General features: G+C 38.9%; 1 protein-coding gene across 1 annotated transcript in view; it reads right to left on the reverse strand.

Moving 5' to 3' along the window:
- Positions 1–22,110, reverse strand: part of EIF3H (eukaryotic translation initiation factor 3 subunit H) — an 895,984-nt gene that overhangs the window by 114,828 nt on the left and 759,046 nt on the right. Inside the window, exon 7 of the mRNA XM_044067066.1 lies at positions 4,558–4,690. Coding sequence (XP_043923001.1) covers positions 4,558–4,690 — 133 coding nt within the window. The remainder of the gene's footprint in view (positions 1–4,557; positions 4,691–22,110) is intronic.

Below are 22,110 nucleotides of genomic sequence, written 5' to 3' on the forward strand. Positions count from 1 at the left end.
ATTTCTGGCAGATGTGATTGCAAATATCACTTTTTTAGGATACAAATCTGAAAGCTTCATAGAAGCAGGGTTCAAAGGGAGGACATAAAAGTTTAAGTCATAAACTTCAGATCACGAGAAGGAGTTAAATTCTTAAAAAGAAATTTCAGATGGAGGACCTTTTTTAATAAAGCTACCCATCCTAGCTTTGCTAAGTTATATTCTTAACATCTACCACAACATGAAAAGTCAACAAAGTTGATGTATACATTCACTGCAAAATAACAACTCCAAAAAAATGCCACAGACAGGCCAAATTAGACCTGTAAACTGATAAAAGTAGGATCCGGTCTGTTTTTCAGGGTACAAATGACAAAAATGCATTCAGTGGTATAACAAATGCATGTTGAACACTTTTGAGCATCAGTCAAAATCTGTTGTATCATCTTCAAGGCCAGGAAAAAGTACAGTTGTACAAGGAACACAATTTAATAAAAGATGGTCAAGTAGTATCACTGCTGCAGTGAAATTCCTGACCTATGAGACTACCCTGTCTCTCAGCGATGTGTGAATGTAAAGGTGTTGGCAAACTCTTCTGCATGCATAGATATATGATAATGGAGAGGAATGGTCTGCTCCATTTTGTATTTCTTTTGCTAATGAAAAGAGGGGAAAGGCCGTAACTATAGTGGGAACAGCTAACCTCTAACAATGAAATCATGGACATCTTTTTGGTACCCTGTCCACCAGGTGCTAGGGTTTTAGGCACAAACCAGGGAGGAAAAAATACCATTCAAAATCAGCCTTTCCAGTCCCTCCCTCTAGCTATGGAATCTACAATGAACTTACCTGAACATCTTCTACAATACTACAGTGAGTGTACACACATTTACTTTATTTTTTTTTTATAGATCACTACTGTAGTAGAATCCCTGAATTATGGGAACACTTTCACAGCTGTACCAAAATACGGAAGGGGACTAAACAGATCAGTTGTACTACCACATCCCTTTAAAGGAGCCCTTGGACGATAGCAGTCTCAAACCCTGTTCTAGTTCTAGACTGTGATTCCATCTTTCAATGCTTTGAAAATGTGAGGACCCCATGACTAAGTTCTTGCCTTGCAAATACTCTGGGCTGAGACATACCTAAAAAAGTTCGCTGACAATGAGGCTGCTTTTGTGGAATGGGCTTTAACATCTTCCTGTAGAGTTTTGCAATTTTCTCTATAACAATAAACTATGCAATTAGCAAGCAACTTGGAAAAGGTTTGTTTAGATACTAGCTTATTCTCCCTCTACTCTGTTCAAAGGCCAAAAAAAGAAGTCTGCCCAGCTTAACAGAACTGGGACTAATGTGGAGCCCTTAAAGGCCTCCAACGTAACCATCTGAAATATTGGGACCCACTAGAATGAATCCAGAAATGCAGAGTGTAAACTGATGAAAGATTGCCCTTGTTTATACCAAGTTCATGATGCCATTTATTGGAATACTCCCTTTTCTCTGAGGTATTGCGATCTCGGAGGTGATATATATATACATACATACACAAGTTTAGGAGTGTGGAGGTCTTGCTCCCTCTGCAAAAATAAGAGCTATTTTCAAGATTCAGCAATCTCTGTGCTTTCAGCCTTTTTTTGGGGGTATTTTCAGCACGTGGCATTTCAATAGTGAGCCTGTATATACAGGAAGAGAGCTCCTCAGGTTCTACCACTAAGTTTTTGAAATGTATTGCAAAGACTTTTGGACTCTATTTAAGAAAGTCCAGTTTCTCAGCTGCAAGAGACTGATCTGTCTGGTTACAAAGAAGCTGCCAAGGAGATGCTGTCAAATTCTTCAATCACCAGAAGAAAATCTGCAAGCTTATACTCCTCCAACCTCGTGAAATATACATCCCTTCATGGTATCATGCATCTATTTCAGCCTCCAATTAAGGTGCTCTCTCATATGCGTCATGGGTTTATCCTTATGATGCATTTTCAGGTGCAGTGTATCAAAAGACTGTCATATCTTCTTAACTGTACCATAAGTGGAGTAGGGTGTACTATCTGAACTGTATTTGCCAGGCTATCCTGTGAAGAGGAGGACAATGACTGTAAACCCTCTGCTTGGAATTATCCTTCCGCCACTGCTGAAAACGCTCTTCTGCTAGATTTGTAAGGTCAAGAATGAACTCTGACCATGCCCTTATTCATGAGGTCAACTTATAAGGTGCATACCAGCATGCTAGGACTATAAAATTCTCTCTTTCTATGCCTTCCCATGGGGCTCTACTGTTCTAAAGCACATCTAACCATGATTCATATGACTCTAAGGCTGTGGTAAATGTGCCTCTCTTCTCCTACGGCATCAATGAATGCAGCCTGCAGTTTATCATTCTGATAAACAAAACTCTAGTGTGCCACTTCTATGGTACTTGGCAAGAGATGACATGCTAGACACTGTGTGTGTGTGTGAAATTGACACCACCAGGGACGGGACAGAATTCATCGACTGAAGCTACTTCAGATGTAATAACATTAGGGCCAACTTTTTTTCCCTAGTGTCGCTCTTCGGGTCATTTTTCCCTTAACCGCCTATGAGGCTGCTCCTTTTTAGGTGCCTTCTCAGAGGGAAGGCCTTCCACCTAACACACCAAAGACTGCTCAAATGCTTGTATAACTGCTTCCAATTTCTTCTGTATCAGCTAACTCTTAAGTATGGCCTCCTTCCATTTTTTTAAATAAACCTACAAAAACTTGGCACTTTACTGAGAGATAAAACTCTCTAAGAAAAAAGGCAGTTAGAATGTGAATTCTTATGAGCTCTGTCACTCGCATTCCAGGAAGCTTTTCAGGCCAGGAAAAGGCATACCCTAGATACCAGATATGCTTTCTTAGTCAAATTCTCCTATCAAGAAGCAATATGTAATTTGACTACAAGAAAAAGAAAAAAAAAAAAAAAAAAAAAAGCGTTTTTCCTATAAGGCACTAATCTTTTTGCAGTCACTTTTCAACAAAAACTCTGCATCCATACACTAAAAAGAATAGCACAAACTTTACTGCCAGCAGTACACACTCCTGCAGCAAAAATGAACTGAAGATGGCATGGGCTGTCATCCTGTTTTATTCAGGATGCAGGCTTGTGTCCATACGTGGGGAGGCATTTGGCCAATGGTCTTGCGTTTAAAGAGCTGCAGGAATAAAGGATACTGACAGACACTGTCTTGTGGCCAATTTATATAGGTCAAAAATTCTAATTTAATAGTGATCCATATGAAGGCCATTCTTTACCTACAAAAGCAAAAAAGGCCTGATCTAGAATGGGGTGCTTCACTGCTGGAGACAGTGAGGCCAAGAACCAACTTTTATTTCTTCTGTTTGAACAGAATAAGTTTGTGACTTGGTGGGAAGCTTTTCAGCACAACAGAAAAAAGTGGGAAGGTTGGAACAAATACTTAAACATGACCTAGCACATACCCATGTGATTTAAATGTGATTAAAGAGAAAGAAACAGAACTGGAAGACTACATTAGCCATCCCACCTGTCCACGTACCCACACAAACACATGCAAGTATTCCCTGAACACAGATGCATGCGCGTGCACGCGCGCGCACACACACACACACACACACACACACACACACACACACACACACACACACACACACACAAAATGATGTCTGCATTTCTTTGCATACTACTACTACTACCTTCTCCAATGGTCGCCATCATAAAAGTACTAGTCACTCAGATTTACCTAACTGCTCAAATGAAATAAATCATCAAAGTTGATGCACATAATTGTAATGAAGAGGTTTTATTCTAGGAAATATTATGGCAATGTTGAAAACCTAATATCACAGCGATTAAAAACATTTCTGTAATATGCCATGCAAATATTACATCTGGATGCAGAATTGCACTATATCAAGCAAAATAGGAACACAGCACTGAGATGGAAATCTAGGTAAATTTCAACAAATCTTTAACAGATGGATCACTACAGTTCTCCCTCAGACTTGATACTTGTTTACTGCTATCCATAACAAATTATTTTATTCTGTTGTTGTTAACTTGTGACCTTTTATCTGCTACAGCACCTTCCCATTTTCCTCACAATTCAAATAGAGTATGCCAGAAAAGCACAGGTAGCATTATAGACACCAGCACTCTTACAGGATACTAACTCCCCTAACTGATGAAATCACTCAACACATATTCAAGTTGCAAACCCAAATTACCGCCCTTTACGTTACTTAGAACTACATATCACCACTGTTTTGGACCTTACTTATCAAAAAATACAGTATAGCACGTAATATTCAAAGACACACTGCTTCTGCAAAATTATAAAGGGTGGAGAGGTAAACAGGAAAATCATGTAGACTGTTACTGGCATCAGCATGTCAAAAGACCTATCTGATTTCAAAATCTAAAACCTTATTACTAAACATGCATGTTAGATGGCTTCACCTGAAGGACTTCTGAATATTTGTCTGATAATCATGCATGTAGTGAAAAGTAGTTTTAAAAAAGAAAATACTTTCCATTTTTTTAACATTTTACATAAATCAATGCTGCTGTAGCAAACCTCACCTGAGGTGAGCAGAGTATCCATTCTTGAAGGTGGCTGTGGTGGTTTGAACAGTTTGCTTATGTCCTCTTCTGGCAAAGGTGGCTCTCCTCTGCTTACCCTTTGTGAATTTTCCAGCTGCCGTCTCTGCAAATACTAAACACAGCAATCTTGGTTAATGGCTACTAGAAACAAGATCAGAAGTTCAGACAGCAAGGGAGTAAGACTACGACAGTAACAGAAACAAAATGTTCCTTATCAACACCAAACAACTGCCTTGGGTACACGAAAAATTATGCCTTCTAAAATAGTTCTTTTCCAAGCACCCTGTCTATTTTTTTTAATTGAAAAGGTAATATCTATTCAAATTAAACAATGTACTAAAAATGCATTAAAAGTAATAAAATGATCTGTGAAATTACCTGATTTATAACAAAAAAACGAAAATACTAATTCTAAAATCTTTTAGAGAAGTGCTTCTTAATCACTGCTTCTAACACTAATTCATGAATCCAGAGACACTATTGAAAAGGTTATCTGCATGTAACTAACTACCCAGTTACGATGCGCTCTGTGCAATGAGAAACTTTTCCTGATTAGGCAGTGGGATTTCTTCCTCAGAAAGGGAGAGGTTATGTAACCTGTACAAACTGAACCATACTATTGTCCAATTCAAATGAAATTAATGCATGACTATTTATATACATCTTACACTGCATAAAACTGGGCAACTGCTGTGAGTTATGAAATATTCAGGTGCCATCTAATAGCTAGTGTCAAAGTCATAATTTTGCAAGCCGGGAAGCTGGAGATATAGAGAAGACCTCTACTTTAAAATGTTCAAGATCACTGGGGAGGAATATCCTCTTCCCTCTCATCCCAAACAAAACTATTCCCCCTGAACTCATCAACTCACACTACATGAACATAGTGCTGTTCTTTCTATATTCACCTGGGAATATAGAAAGAACAGCACAAATGTTACATGGAAGTCTGGATGCCTGGCATGAGGAAAAGTGAAGCACAAGTTCTGAATGAGAAAGACCCTCTGTTAACAGAAGAAAGAATACACTCCCAGTTAGGAAGATAGAAAACAGCCAACAGTTGTAAACAAACTGCTACCTTTGTACACTAATAAACCTGACTTTTCCTAACAGCTCCTAAAATCATACTGATGGAAGTTCTACAGCACTACAAACTAGAAGGCAGAAACAGCTACACTGCAAGCAGGCTGCCAATGCTAAGAAAGATAGTGAACGTTGTCTCTGTTAATGTGAAACACTGGAGGACATCCAGGCAGAAGGCAGTTGTTTTTGCATGCTTTCCCTTCTTTTTACAAAACTTGACTGTTCATAAGTGGGTAAGAGCTGTTCCTTTACAAGGCAACTGGTAGAAAGGACATGATTACAGGCCAGTATCTATTACTCTGTATATAAAACTTCTTGGTGTACATAAAAATATATGCGTCAGTGCACTCAAGTGCTGTTGATATGCGTCAGTGCACTCATGTGCTGTTGATCTGATAGGTAAATGGAACTTTCCAACCCTTTCTTCTCGGTCAAGGTAGTATAAAACACATGACATCCACACAATGTTTACTTATTTATTAGTTCATATTTTTGAGAGCTGAGTAAATTGGCTGTCCACAAGAATCCATTTAGCCATGTCCCAGGTACAATGCAGATGAAAACAGACAAAATACAAATACACAAAAAGCAAACTATCAGCCAGTGATGTAACTTCATAACTACATCAAAGAGAACACTTCATAGGTAGGTACTAGGCTATATGCCCAAGGGCCTAAGTAAGCCTAGCCAACAAGGTTCCCTGGCTTACGCCACCCAAGAAAGTTATTTCCTGTGCCCCTGTCAAGCAGAGCCACAGAAGTGATCCCCGGGGTGTATTTCCTATTTCCCATCCACTCATCAAGATTTTTCTTGAAGAGTGCTAATGGGGAACTTTACTTGACATAGATGGGTAGCTTGTTCCAAAATATGGGAAGTCTCTGGGACAGGAATCTATTCCTCTAGCACTTCCTGTTTATTGTGGTAACAAGGTTTAGGTCCCTAGAAAAATACAGCTTCACTGCTTAACAGCAGCTTTCAAAGGAGATGAGTTTTTCACAGACATCTAACAAATGGCCTCCCTACAGATACTCACATTGTGAGTTTGTTAGTACAATTTTTATCAAAATATATCAATCAAATCTCAAGGCCTCCACTGCAAACTCATGCAAGTTACTGAGGCTACGACTTACATGAACATCTCTAGGACACCAAAGACAAGCAGCTAATGTCCAACTCTGAGCTGATGAAAGGAAAACCTTTAATTCATGCAAAGCAGGACATCTCTCAGTTCATGGAGACCCCAGGTTCTGGGACCATAGAAGCCATCAAAGGGGCTAGCAGAAAACACTCACCGAGGAAGGGCAGCAGGAAAACCTCTTGCAAGGCCTCTGTCATCATGACAAACAGCTTGTTAAACTTTCTGGAAGCACAGGAATACAAATACAAGATCTGTATTGAAAGTGATGCCTATTCAGAGTGAAAGTGCAGTTGTTTAAAATCTTACCAGAGCAGTAGATGTCCTCTTCACTACTGCAGTATTCTTTTCCTATGGCTCTCCTTTGTCAAGGATAGTCCTTTTCAGTATACCAAAGCCTCTAGTTCTTACAGACATTGTACGTCACCACACATGCTCCCTGCACAAGGCATAGGGCATAAAGGTGAGGTATGGATGCACACACTCAGAACTGAAAAAGCCCCAGAAGGAACAGAATGCCCTTAGGGACAAGGAGAATATGTACATCCAGAAAGAGAAAGAAAGATGACATATGAACCCTTGGCCATGAGAGCAATAGACAGACAGGGCAAGAGCTAGAACAGAGGAAGGAGGAGGGAGAGAGCAAACATTCCAACAGTGAAGAGAAACATATCTACTGGTATGATGAAACAACTGTACTGTATCCTCCCATATCGCAGTTGCAATATTATTTACCTAAGGGAGAGTATAAGAGCTCAAGAGTAAGCCTGGAAGAAGGAAAGCACAGAACAGCCCTCTACAAACCCATGCAGGACAGCCCTGGCAAAGTCTATCCTGGCCCTGGAAATAACATCCAACTTGTAATGATTAGTGAAAGTACAAAATGAGGACCAGGTAGCAGCCTCAAGGAAGGAATTGGTATAAAGAACCTTGAAAAAAGCAACAGAGAAGAAAACTGTCCTAGTAGAATGCACCTTCACACAATGAAGAAAGACATTTTCCATGAAAAGAATAACAAAAGGAGATGGCATTAGAAATCTAGCAAGAGATTGTTTGCTTAGAAAAATCCAAATCCAAAGTCCTGGGATGTGAGGAAACAACATGCTGCTCAGATTTGCGAATGACTATTATTAACCAAATAATATCTGAGCTGTCTATGCAAATCCAAGGCATGAAGAATTTTCTCACTGGCAGACTGCAGAGAAGGAAGAATGGAAGGAAGATGAATAGACTAATTAATGGACACTCATTGACCACCTTGGGCATAAAAAAAGATTAGTACGAAGAGACACCCTGTCTCTGTTGAACATTATGAAATGAGGAATAGCCAAGGGAGTATGAAGTTCAGATACTCTCTTGGCTGAAGTGAGAGCCAAAAGAAGTACTGTCCTCCAATTACAATGTTGTAAGGAAGCTGAAAAATCAGGCACAAAAGGAGCCAGAGTAAATTTTTCAGCTATAAAACTGAGGTTCCAGGATGACGGAATCGGCTTCCTGGGAGGCCTGATATGAAGGATGCCTTTAAGAAAGTGCTTGTCCTCAAATGTACAGGCTACAGGAGAAGTCAAGGGCAGACAAGTAGAAATTGCTGACAGGTGAAATTTAACTGAAGAATACATCAACCTAGCATGGAGCAGATCACACAAATGATGGAGAAACAGAAGAACCTCCACAGACAGGGAATCCTGATGGTGAAAGAGGCACCAGATAGAAAATTGCTTCCATTTGGACATATATGATTTCCCAGCACTGTTTGGGACAAAAGGGAGTCAATAGAAAGATTTTTGGAGAGTCCTGTCCGATCTTGTGCTAAAATCCTGGTAACACAGAAAGGGGAGGAAAGGCATACAGAAACATTCCTTTCAAAGGAAAAGACAGGGCCTTCTACTTTGCAAGTCACAGGAATTGTGACTCTGGAACAGAACAAAGAAATTCGTCTGTTCAGAGTGGAGGCAAAAGATCTACAACAGGAATACCTCACCCATGGACAATGTCCTAGAACACATCTCTGTGAAGCATCCATTTGTGAGCTTGTGCACTGGACCTGCTCACGCAGCCTGCCACTAGACTGTGCTTCAAGGGAAAGAAAACTGCCTGAAGAGTCACTTGAACACTGGATAGCTAGATCCCAGACCTGAAGATCTAGTCTGCAAAGAGGATAAGACCTTTGCTGGTTGGTATTGTCTGTGAAAACATTGAGGGACCTGGGATGAATGAGGGAATGAAAAGCCTGAAGAGCCAGAAGCCGAACCCTCATCTCCTTTATACTGATGCGGTCTGACCTCTGATGAGGATGCCAGAGTCCCTGAACCTTTAGGAGGCCACAGAAGGCACCCCACCTCCTGTCTGAGGTATCTGTAAAGAGCTCCGGAGTTGGAACTGGAGTTTGAAGAGAAAGCTCTGGGTTGAGAGAAAGTTGATGAATCCAGCACTGAAGCTCGAGTGTCAGACAGGGAAAGAAAGGTAAAGAGAAGTCCAAGGAGTGGCAATGTTGAAGCCACATAGACTTGAGGTACCAATGAAGCTTTCTCATATGTAGCATGGCAAGAGGGAGCATGGGAATGGTGGAAGCCATGAACCTGAGAACCCTGAGAAATTCCCTGGCCATGATAGACGCCAGAGGAAAAAGGGATTGGAAAAAGGCAAATAGAGACAAAGCCTTGGGCACAAGCACAGATGCCAGCAAGAGAATTGTCTCAGTATGCAGCCAAGGAAAATATGATCCTGTGAAGGCATCAGAACTGATTTCTGGAAGTTTATGGTGAACCTCAGACTCTGTAACAGGTGAGTAGCAAACTTGAGATCCTGAAGCAGAGTGGTGGGGGAAGGAGCTTGAATTTGTAGATAGTCTAGATAGGGAAAGATCTGAATTCCTTGAATCCTGCAAGAAACAATGACATGAGCGATGATTTTGGTGAATACCCTTGGGGCAGTTGACAGGCCAAAGGCCAATCACAGAACTGTAATTGCAAGGAAGAGACAGAGAACTGTAAATATTTCCTGATGAGGGGATGGACGGGGATGCAAAGGTATGCATCCTTGAGATCTAGAGATACCAGAAAAGTCTAGGTAGAAGAATACAAAATAATGTCTGGGGAGATAACATCTGAAAGGAAGCAATCTTGAAAAAGATGTTCCGCTGGGAAAGATCCAGAATTGGTCAACATGTGTCACCCTTTTGTGGGACCAAACACACTCTGGAGTAAAATCCCTCACTTACCTGGGCAGGAGGCACAGCTTGAAAGGTGTCCTGATCCAAAGGAAAGTGAGGAAACTCCAGCAAGTGAGAAAGTTGTTCGAGGAGGTTGAAAAATGCCAGAAAAAGGGAAACTATGAATATCCCTGAGGTATAATGGCCAGAACCCAAGAGTCTGAAGTGATGTGTAGCCAATTTGGATGGGACAGGGAAAACGGAGGGACAAGGGAACCTGGCCAAAGGTAGGAAGAAGCAAACTGTCCAACAGAACCAGGCTTACCTTGGAAAGCAAATATCTGTGTATCAGGAGTATCAGAGATTTAGCAGGAGGCACATGCCTAGAGCCCTTCTTGCCCTTAGTAGGTGGGCGAAATTGCCTTAATTTGGAGGGATAATTCCTGTGAAATTTAGGAATAGGAGAAACAAAAATATGTTTTAGCTCCTGCAAGGTTTTGTCTTTGTCTTGGACAGAATTGAAAAGCTCAGCATCAGCAGATCCAAAAAGGTTTTTATTATCTAAAGGTGTATCCATAATTTTGGCCTTAATGTCCTCATGCAAAGCCAAGAATAATGCCTCAGAACTGAACCAAAGAAAGAAGCCCTGGAAGTGGTATCGGCGGCATCATACCTGCATTTGATTGAGTGGCAGGCAACTTGAGAATTAGAGCCCAGCACGGAAAAGGCCAAAGCCTTGCCATCAGTCAGGAAGGTCAGAAACCACCTAAGAAACATGGGAAGGACAGCCAAAACATACCTGGTCAAATAAGTCTGATAGTTGATGGCCTTAAAAGATAAAGTGGCAGCAGTGTTAACTTTCTTGTCCTGCCTTTCCATAGCTCTATTATCCTTAGCAGAAGGCAGCAGCTTGGTGGAGGGCAGCAACTTGGAGGGCTTGTCAGAAGAAACTGACTCTACAGAAGGGTAAGCAGAAGGGCATTTATAAAAAAAAAATTGCACTCCTCAGGCACTTTATAGAATCTGTCAGGCTTCTTAGGTGCAGAAGGCTGAGAGAGGCTACAGACACTAACAAGAAGTTACCCAGAAGGACAGCCAGAACAGGAGGAATAGCAAATGGTTGGGAGACTCCATCTATAGGATGGAATCTCAGAGACTTTCCCACTTAAATTAATCCATCATACAGGCAATGGTATGCCCAAAGGAGAGCTCTTTCAAAGGGGAATCTGGACTTATGGAATACTCCTCTGGCTCTAAACCATATTCCAAGGAGGAAAGGATTTGGAAAGAAAAAGCCAAGGACCCCCCCCCCCCTCCACCGTGTCCAGATCCTCAACCAAGGAATCAAATTTCCTAGGCCTCAAGTGCAGTGGAAGGGGTACAGAAACCTCTTGAGGAGGCTTCAAGGCTATCAAAGCATTGAATAAACCCAGAGTGAAATCCTGCCATTCACTCTGAGGACACTTAACAGGGAAAATCTGCTCTGTTTTTTTGTTTCTTTTTCTGCTGGATGTCTGCTCAAAACACCCTCAGAGGGTCAGATCCCTGGCGTGGCTCCATAATGGTTGTAGGAAACTCCTCTCTTACTAAGATCTGAGGAATCTCCCTCAGTCCTTTGGATGTAATCAGCTGAGGTTCCCCCTCAACAGGTACAGACATTTAAAAAGCCTCCAAGGACGTGACAGGAGCGGGATCCATGCCAGCCTTCAACCGGGTCACAGTAGAGGAATCCGAAGCAACCAACAGATGGTCCTCCGGGATTTCACCAACTATGAGAGAGATGCCCGGGGGAAGGATGAACAGCAGTTGGATCAGACCTTTTTTGCATTCTTTTTGGCAGACATCTTGCCCTTGGGACAGGAGGATTCCACCACAGCACCTTGAACCAACAACTTAAGACTTTTTTTTTTTAAACGCACCTTTATTGAATTATCACTTGTGACATAGGCAAATTTACATTTATGCAAAAGTAATTAAACTGTATTAACAAATTAACATTTACAAGCATTATACTTCACATATATTGTTATATATCATATAACCTAAGCAACATTACATAAATTATTCAATTTATACCCTCTTTGTTTTTTTAAAATAAGAAACAGCTTTACTGGTTTTCCAGATATATGGACAAGGAGGGGAGAGGACTACGTAGGGTCTTGGGCACAAAAGCTAGCAAAGAGAGCACTGCATATGATCATAGGAAACACCCAAGCAAGAGAAACACTGGCATGTCAGCCCTTATGGGGAATCTGTCTCCCACACTGACATTTGCGTGGGGAGTATACACAAGACATACAATGCCTATAAGAACTAAATAAAAGCTTTGGTATACTGGCTGTATGTTGGGATATCCTTTGCAGGTGATCCCTTACATAAAGGATACTGGAACAGAGATAGGGAAGGATATCGTGAGTAACTTCCTGTGTGGAACCCTTAAAGTGATGTGCCAGAAAGTGTCCATGTCTAGCAACATAATCAACTACCTTGCAGCAGCACAGGAATAACCACTGCAGTGTAGTCATCCAGAATCTAAAGTCAATGAGATCCAAGACAGGACAAAAGCTCTCATTGCTTTCAGAGCAAAGAAAAGGAGACAGCGGGAATCATCTCTGTGTCACTACTGGACAGAGGCACAACAAACTAATGGGCACAGTATTTCTAACATAAGGGGCGGCGTAAGCCACATAACTTTGGGCTAGGCTTATAAATGCCCTAGGGCAGTTAGCCTAGTATAAACCTATGAACCATAGCTTTCCACTAGGAGAGGAACAGGCTGTATGTAACATATGCAGAGCAGAGCAGTCTCTGCTCCTGCTGTCTTAAGTCTGTGAAGATGGCTTGGTCCCATAACAGAGTGGCACAAATAGCTGAGGGATTCAAATCTTAACAAGGACGAGTAGAAAACCCTCTTATATAATCTGTCCAAAGGACATTCTGCCATGTATAAAAATGTTCGACTCTCTGGGACCTATGATGGACCAAATAAATATACAGAAATTTACCTTGGTATGCTTGATCTCCAAGAGACTGCACTCTACTAAGGGACCTGTACACAGCATTAGCCTTCTTAGGAGCAGATGAAATTGAATTTGTACATTTCCCAGCTGCATATATAGCATCCTCCAAGACAGGGTCCACAGATAGGATGTCCTAGGGTTTGTCACTCTTACACAGGCAGTGGTTAAGGAGTTTCCTAGAGGAGGCAAAGGAGCTATAAGACATTCCACAGAGGTTTATTAGCCTGAAAGCTTCCCCAGAGGACAAGTTGTCTAAATGGATGATTCACAGGGGAGCTTTCATTATCCCTGACAGTCTTTTAAAGCATTCAACAGGGAACTGCAAAAACAGAGCAATGGGAGAGAATGGAGAAGCACACAATCACTGCAGTGTTTGGTCCTGATAGACTCGCGCAGGACCTAGCTAATAGTGTTAGCCCATACTACCTAAGGCTATGCTCCTGCAGAGACGTATCCCATTAAATAAAAGGATCCATAGAAAACTGTATTTTGTTGGATGGTGACTCCTGTAAGACTTGGGGGAATCTGATTTGAAGACACCTCAAGTCCCAAGTGCTACCACTGCCTTTTCACATGAAAATGATTGGTATGCTCAGGCATAGATGCTTTAATATGGGAGAAGAGGCAGGCAGCTTAATGCACTAATATGAACCTCACCAATGTAATTGCAGAGGGAGCTCCTTGCTCATTCATTGCACTGCTGCCAGTAAGTGATGTCAGCTCGACCCCCTCGACAACTGAAGGCAAGTTTGTGACTCATGAGAAATACAAGACTACTTCATCAGCTAATTTAGCAGGAGGAGGACATGACTGCTTTATGGCCTCCAACTCCTGAATCTTCTTACACTATTCTAACATTAACCTGAGATCACATATTCCAGTTAATTTCTGCTCTGGATACCCCCCTCCCATATCACTATTATGAAAAAGCTGAGCTAAGTTTTGAGCTTTGCCCTTAATCTCCTGTTTGTCTGATCAAAGATCTGGCAGTTATGGTAATTCTTGCTGTGCTCAGCTATAAGGAAGCAAATAAAGTGCAAGTGTGGATCCCAACTCATGATGTGTCAAGTCAACCACAGGAATACTAAAAAGTTTCACCATTTTAGGCTTTTAGTACAAGAACCTTTTTCAATAACAAATGCTAGGATCATGACCTGAACTGTATGACCAACAGTAAACAACTAACCAGTGTAGGAAACAAGTGTATGCTCCTAGCCTAGTACACAACATTGTTGTGCACGTGCCATAAGCAGATGCACCCAGTTTCAAAGTGTGTGGGAACAAGGAAATTTAAAAAATAAATGTGCTTGGCTGGGATATCAGAACAGGAAATCATGACAGTTTACCACTGCAAAAAATCTCTGAAACCAGATCAGTTAGTTTCTTTTGTATATCCATATGTTAGATTTTTGGACATTAATAGACCGATCTTGTAGAAGATACACTGTAAATGGGGAAGTGGTTGGAATTTAAAAAAGGGAATTGTTCAACACTTTTTTGTTCCGTCAAAAAGTTTGATCTAAATACATTGGGAAGAAAATGTGTAATGTTATACTGAATATCAAGACAGAATAAAGTAAACATTACTCAAAGCATAGCTAAAGGGATATATATGTAGTTGTCCATTCTTTTAATGTATTATGAGATGCATGACTTTAGTTTTTTTCTGTCTTATGTTAACATCCAAATATTTAAAATAATAAAAAATATTTGTCTCTAAATAAGTCATATACATGAGTACCACACCTCAGGCAGATGGCACCATGATTTAATGTTTCACCCAAAGGATGGCAGGTCAGGAGTGTAGAACTCTCCCGAAGCTGCACTGTACTTTTAGTATCGCAACTTAAACCTAAGCACCTTGCTTGGTGTTAGAAACCACAACCTTCTGATTTTCCCAGTGTCAAAGGACAGTGTACTTGGACTGTACCATTAATTTCTTAAATTGTACAAAGTTATCAGTCCACATTAATCTGCTAGAGTAGTAGTCCATCCTTTTCAGAAAGGATTAGATTATTGGCAAACTGATATTGCTGAACAGTCTTGAGATGACAGTTGAATTTCAGGTTTACAATCATCCACAGACAGTGAGAATTTATTTACCTACTCCTTAGGTTGCTCCTAAGTGTTAAATGTACAATGTGAGGAAATGCTGACCTTACCGGCACCTTCATGTCCACAGTGCCATTTTACAACATGATGTCTTTAGGCAAGCTTAGTCAACACACATAGTACACCTGAGACTAAACTTTCTGATCTCCAATAGAAGATGGTCATGAAAAAATGAAATTTACTTCCTCTACTCAAAACAGTAAAGCTTTCAATGGAAACTCGGTCCAACTCTTCTGGGCTACATACTGGATTGAAGTGCCCCCTAATGACATCCTGATCACTACATCACTGAAAGGGCCATAATCTCTCATCCAACAAAAACACCACCTACAAACTCTTAAATATATGTTTGTTTCTGTAGAATGAAGGCTATTCTTTTCAGCTATCACTGTAAGAAGCAACGTCTGAGGTTTGATGATCATTTCCAGGTACATTTGTTAGGAAAAGTGCAGTAGATGGCATTTCCGGGAGAAGCATCAAGACTGAGGCATACTGACTTAATATATAACCTTATTTTAGCAGTCTTTTTACTTGAGATAGTTATCATTCCAATCAAATTCTATGATAAGCACATAATCTCAGTCACAATCTCTTCATTCTTTTGATAAAACTGCAACTTCCTTTATATTACCTCTTCAAAGGAGATCTCTGACATGCTGTCTGAATATTAAGACCACAGACTCATTCTTTACCCTTATTAACTTTGCTTCTCAACTGGGATATCTGCAGAATCCATTTACACTCAGATTCAACATTAATATTTTTTAAAGTACTACAGTTCTCCTAAATTGCACCATTTGCTCATATCAGTTGACCACTGTTCTTTTACCATTCCCCCAACATTCTATATTTTCTTTTATCAAGATTCTCCTTAATTATACTTTCTTCCTTAACAATGCCTCTCAGCTATTAAAGAATCCCTAACTAGTTTCAACCGTATTGTGTTAAAATTAACATTTAATGCTCTGGGCTCCTTACATGCCAATCCAACACACTGCTAAAAAAAAAAAAAATTCTTCTGAATTTACCAAAATCAATAATCAACTCCAGACAACTTCTAATTTTTACGTTACCCATCTGTTGCATGTCTTCTACTCAATATAAAAGTAGAACTAGACTAACTTTGGCTGCAAATCTGCTTTCTACTCCTCCATTGTTTTTGTTTTATTTTTTTTTATCTTCTATTAAATTGCACCACTTGTCCACATTTTATTCCACACACCTACGCAATAAATTTTAACCCCACTCCACTTACCTTAAGGAAAAGGAAAGGTAAATGGTGCAGGTTTGTGTCTGCACTTCCTTTATTATCCCTTCTGTTTGTTTAGTAAAGATAACTTTTAATTTAATTAGTAGTCATACCCTAAGAGTCTGCTTTAAGTTGCATTGTTTTTCTTTGTCTTCAGCCAACTTGGATCCAATAAGCCACCACCAATCCCCTCCTGAAAAGTGCAGTAACAAATCTATCTCATCATCCAAAAATGAAGATTGCATTTTTCTTTCCTCTGTTCCTGGATTCACATTACAGATAGACATTTAACACATTATTTTCACGGTTTACCTCTACATCAACACAAAAATGCTCCATAATGTATAATTTAATTTTTTTACTGATGCTTCTGGACACAAAGGGCCAGAACTACCAACCTAGACTGCAGCACAATTCTTAGCTTTGTTTTGAACATACAAGTAAATATGACATTTTTATTACGGTTTTAAAATCTATAAACATTTTTTTTCTTTCTTACCATTAGCATCCTAGTCCTGATATTTGTTCAGTAATCTCATATAAACATCTTCACTGCCCAGACTACTTATTTCTAACACATTTTTCTTTAGTCGACTATTTTAACAGAAACATTAGAAAAGTTACAGGTCTGGTGCCCACTGGAAGGAAAGACCACAATGTTCTGTGCACACATTTATACATGACAAGAGTCAAAAAAAATTTCAAAAATAAGAACAAATGTTTTTCACTCTGTGCCCTCCTGACAGTAATGGGCTCTGAAAATTCTGATGTTAAAATGCTGTGGACTGTTCTCTGTTTAAGCTTTCTATCACTGCCAAATGTCATACATACATTTTAGGTTGTTCCAGTAGCCCACTCTGACAGCAATCCATTAAAGCCACTCATTCTACTCTTTGTTACTTGCTGTATATCTAAGAGCCTCAAATATTTTGTTCAGGAAATTCTAGTCAAAAAACAAAAAATTTTGTTTCCAAAATTAGGGTTCCTCTCTCTTTTTCCACAATTATCCTATCCTTGACATCTCTTTCTACACACTATCCTAAAATATTCGGTCTTAACATACTGTTTTATGTGCAGACTCAAAATTAATCTTTTGTTTACAGGACTCCACACCTTCTGTTGCATAATCAAAATGAATCTTTTGTTTACAGTACTCTACACCTTCTGTCACATAATCTACTTCAAATATTTTTAATGACTCATTTACACAACTTTATGTATTTTTCTGTCACTTTTGGTCTTATGAAACATTTTCCTTTACTGGCTGCTTCCTAGTGAAGAGCTTAGCTGCAATTTGAGCGCAGACTCAGCAAACTGTTCAATATCTCCGAAGATCTTTACCTGCTAAGACATACTTCCTGTTTAAAAAGTTATTTTCAGAATAATTTGAAACCACGCACCTGACTACAAATAGACAACTCTTCTCAATTATCTGCCCCTATTTCAAGGTCCTAGCACTTTACTTAATTTCAGTTCCAAGGTTACTCTCCCCTTCCCTCTTGACCACTGTATGCTACAAAACATCTTCTGAATGATGATCCTCTAGCTTTCTAACTCATACAGCTTTTCTGCCCTTTCACTTAACTTCTTTCTGCTGATGTTAAGTTGCTTTATGGTCCTGTTTCACATTTAACTCATAATAATGTCCTGCAATTAGGAAGCAATCTTTTAGCATTTCACTGTCTTGTCTGCTCAGATGGAAGCTCCAACAAGACCCTTAGGAGTGGTCTGTTTTCAGAGTCTTGAGCACTTAACTGCTAGTCTCTCAAAGATGCTGATGTCTCCATGATGGCTTTTTACCAGTCACCCATCATGCAGCTTCTAAATTCTTGCTTAAAATCTCTATGGATTTTCTGAATGACAAACCTTTACTGAAATGTGTGTCTTATCTCACTTAGCTTAAATGAATTTCTACATTAGGTTAACTGCATTCTTTCTCTTACAGAAAAGGGAATTTCACTTGTATATCTACAGCTGTATCTTGCAAAACACAGGCTGCTTACTTCCTAATCAATATTTTCAAAGAGGTTTTGCCTCTGCCATGGGTAACATCTGCTGTTTAGTATCTTCTGGAAATAGCCCAAAAGAAACCTTAACAGAAAAGTTTCACTTCACATCATAAACATCATAAGTAAAATACTGTGAAATACACAAATTGATTATTCTATACAAACAAATGCATTTTTATATACAACCTTCTTTTACACAAGTGAACATTAATTCACAGAAAAAGAAATGTTTGAGTTGTCTTAAGATACAACACAATCTCAATAATACTCTGATACAGAGAAGTAATTAGTTATGCTAAGAGCTTGGGTTTTAAGAAAAAATACCCCATTACCTTAACAGAATTCTGATTACACTGCATATGTATTTAAAAAAAGCATTTTAAAAACAAGTGCAAGAATTTTAGCTGAATTTCATGTATCAATGTTATTCATTTTAAGATCATTTCAAAAATGAAATAATTTATTTTAACCAGGCACTGTACAGGAATGCATCTCCCATGTTAAGACCCTCCAGAATTACTATTTGTAAGACAACAATGTAGTGGCAACTTGGTTTAAATAAAGGAGACAACTGATTTAAACTAACCCTCCCTTGGATTAAAGGCAATAACATGCTGCATGGGTGTTGTTGGGTGGTATTACTTAACTTGAAATCCTTGGAATTCGGATGTCATACTTTCATATAGTGGCCGGATATTTTAAATGCATAACCTGCTACCTGTCACGGTCATGAGGATTAACTTTTAACACACAGTACATTAATAAATCAAAGCTAAACATTAATGCAGGAAATATATCTGAAGCATCACAAGTGCACCATGTAAGTAGACTATATACCAGTTATTTTTTTTTTTAGAAATATTCCTTTAAAAGTGTTTTATCATCCACTAAAACACTACAAAATCAAACATATGTTTAAAGAAGCACTGCTACATTCATAGGTTTCAAACACTTTTATTCATCTAATAATTCAATTTAATTTTTGAGTGCTCAAGTCAACATTCATTAAGTTCATCCCTTAATGTAATGGACTAAGCATTAATTCTCAAGCATTGGCAAATAACCATTTTTATTTTATTTCTACTGCTACAAATTCCCTAAGGGGCTACTAAGCATCTAAAATTCAGATGAGTGCCAGAGAGAGAATGATGATACTGCAAAACAGATACAAAGTGACAACTACAATCTACCTTACCCCTTTAAAATACATTACTACACTCAGTATCTAGATTAAAATCACAGAGGTGCAATCACAGTGGTACAGGCTATCAGAACATCCACAGGTTGCTACAAGACTTCCATTCAATAAATCAATTACTGTATATGCAGGCATAACACATTTTACTTAGAATCCCACAGATCTGACACCTTATTAAAAACTTGCTCATCAATGGCTCTTCAGTACCAACAATAAATCATGCATAATCGCTGCGTAAAATGCTAATACGCTCTGGGAACAAGGCTAAACATTAATAATTCTGACCATGTGAATAAACGCCATTACTCTTTTGTACAGCTACACTGTCAATAACAGGACTCCAACACCCATTCAATCTCTGTATGCTTAAAAAAAAAGCTTTCCTCCAAAGTAAAAATTAAGTTTAGTCATTTGAAAAATAATTTAAGCAGGTCCAGGTAGGGACAGTAAATTTGTACAACAAAACGTGAATCAAAAGACTACTGCTTAACATGTCTCTGTATGCAGGTAATTCAAGCACACCTTTTAAAATAAATTTAAACGGAAAGATTCAGTAACATGATTCAGGTTAATAATGGCTTTCAGACAAGGTTCATAAAATTCTACAGCAAGTTCAGAAATATGATAAACTTAGGGGGTAATATTGTCTTGTGAATTTTACAGTATCATGCTCTTCAGAGAGGGTATGTATACAACAGCTGGATTTTCTTTGCTTTTGCAGATAGTGTGAGATTTTCTTCACAACCAATTAAACATTCATTCAGCTCAATGCAATCTACAGCAGCAGTACATGAAAAGTGGTAACCTCACAAAGCTCTAAATCGGTTCCATGCTAAACATGCATGATTGGTTCAGGCTGAAATCACAACACAATAACAAGACAACCACAGTTTAAGGAGCTCTTTGAAACTTTTTTTTTTTTTTGGTTAAAGGGTTTTACTTCCTTCCCATTTTGAAAATAATGCTAACTACACAAACTCCAAAGTACTTAAAATGTAACTGTCTACTTTCACAACACTACTGCACTACATAACATCCATGCACATTACTGCCACATGCATTGCAGCCTAAAAGACACCACAAAATCAAGCATTTTCAATGACAGATGTTCTTCTGTGTTAAAAAAATCTAAAACATTTTGAGACGGAGTTTAGAAGGCATTCTCAATGAATGACCTATATAGGACTGACATACTTCACAGAAACAAGTTACAATTCAGACCTGGAGTGTAATGAAATACAGCAAACTAAAGTCTGCTCATGTTCTTCCTCTCCTGGTCAATCTGTTGCTCCCCATACTACTTTCTTTTCTCTAACCACACAGCTTTCTCCTCATTTTGTTCTTTTCATAATTTTGTTTTAAACAGGAAATATCTTTAGTGAATTATCACTTATGACATAGGCAATCATACAGTTATATAAAATGAAACAATCCGTACTGACAGATTTTCAGCTGCTAACATTATATATCACTTAATCTTCTATACAGTCATCGTCTAACAAACATTATGTCATTTATTCAGTTCCTACCTTCCATTAAACCATATTCTTCTTCCAAAACATTATTCTGCATTACTGTTCCCATTTTTTCTATGTAATTTGCTCCTACCTTTTTCTAAAGATTCCACTTCCAGTTCTTTTAATTGTTACTATATTCACTACTTCCGGTACAGTTTGTTTAGACTTTGAGTTCCATTTTCTACTAATTGCTTTTTTTTTTTTTTTGATAGCCACAATAATTAAACTCAGCAAAGCCTTACCATGTCTAGGCAATTTCAATTCTGTATCACAGCTCCAAAAAAATCATTTCCTTAGTTACACCAATTTGCCTAGCTAGTATTTCTAACAAAGTAGTTTGCTGAGGATTTTTAAACTCTGGCAACTCATTATACTCCCAAAAATATGTTCTCAATTACCTCTTTCTTCCCTATCACACCTCCAACATTTGCAATCTACCTGCGGAAAAAATATTTGGAGCCTGCTTGGTTTATAAAAAATATCTTTGCAAACACTTCCAAGCAGAGATGAGTAAATCTTCTAGATGTTGTTGCGTATTTGGGAGCCATGCATACATCTTCCCATTGTTTCTTTATGAATTACTTATCCAGTCTTACTTCCCAATCCTTTCTAATCTCGTTTTATTGATTTTTAGTTATTATGCAATATTTTATATGACCTAAGAATTATCCCTTTTTCAACAACAGCTTTTGTTCTGGATTCTACTAAAAACTTTACCACTGCTTGCCTTTCACTTAGGATTTTCCTACTCTTTTCTGTTTGCCTGTACTCTGATATCAGTCCTTGATAGGGAAGGCAATCTTTATTCTGCAGTCCAAATGAGTACTTGGCCTCTTCCCATACTATTACCTTTCCTCTCTAATTATTTGCTCCCAAGTACCCTGGTTCCTTTGCCATCTTTCTCCAATAAATTCCAGCCCCCTCTTGCCTAACTGCAGTCAGCCCCATCATTAGAATCTTCTCTCTCCATTCCCTTGTGGCCTAGTCCTTAGAATACTGTCAGCTACTTTATAAATATATATTCTATATAGCTACTGTTGTTCTCCTTAAAGATCTAT

Source organism: Protopterus annectens, chromosome 3.part1 (genome assembly GCF_019279795.1).
Source record: "Protopterus annectens isolate FY-2018-M chromosome 3.part1, PAN1.0, whole genome shotgun sequence".
Lineage (NCBI taxonomy): Eukaryota > Metazoa > Chordata > Ceratodontiformes > Protopteridae > Protopterus > Protopterus annectens.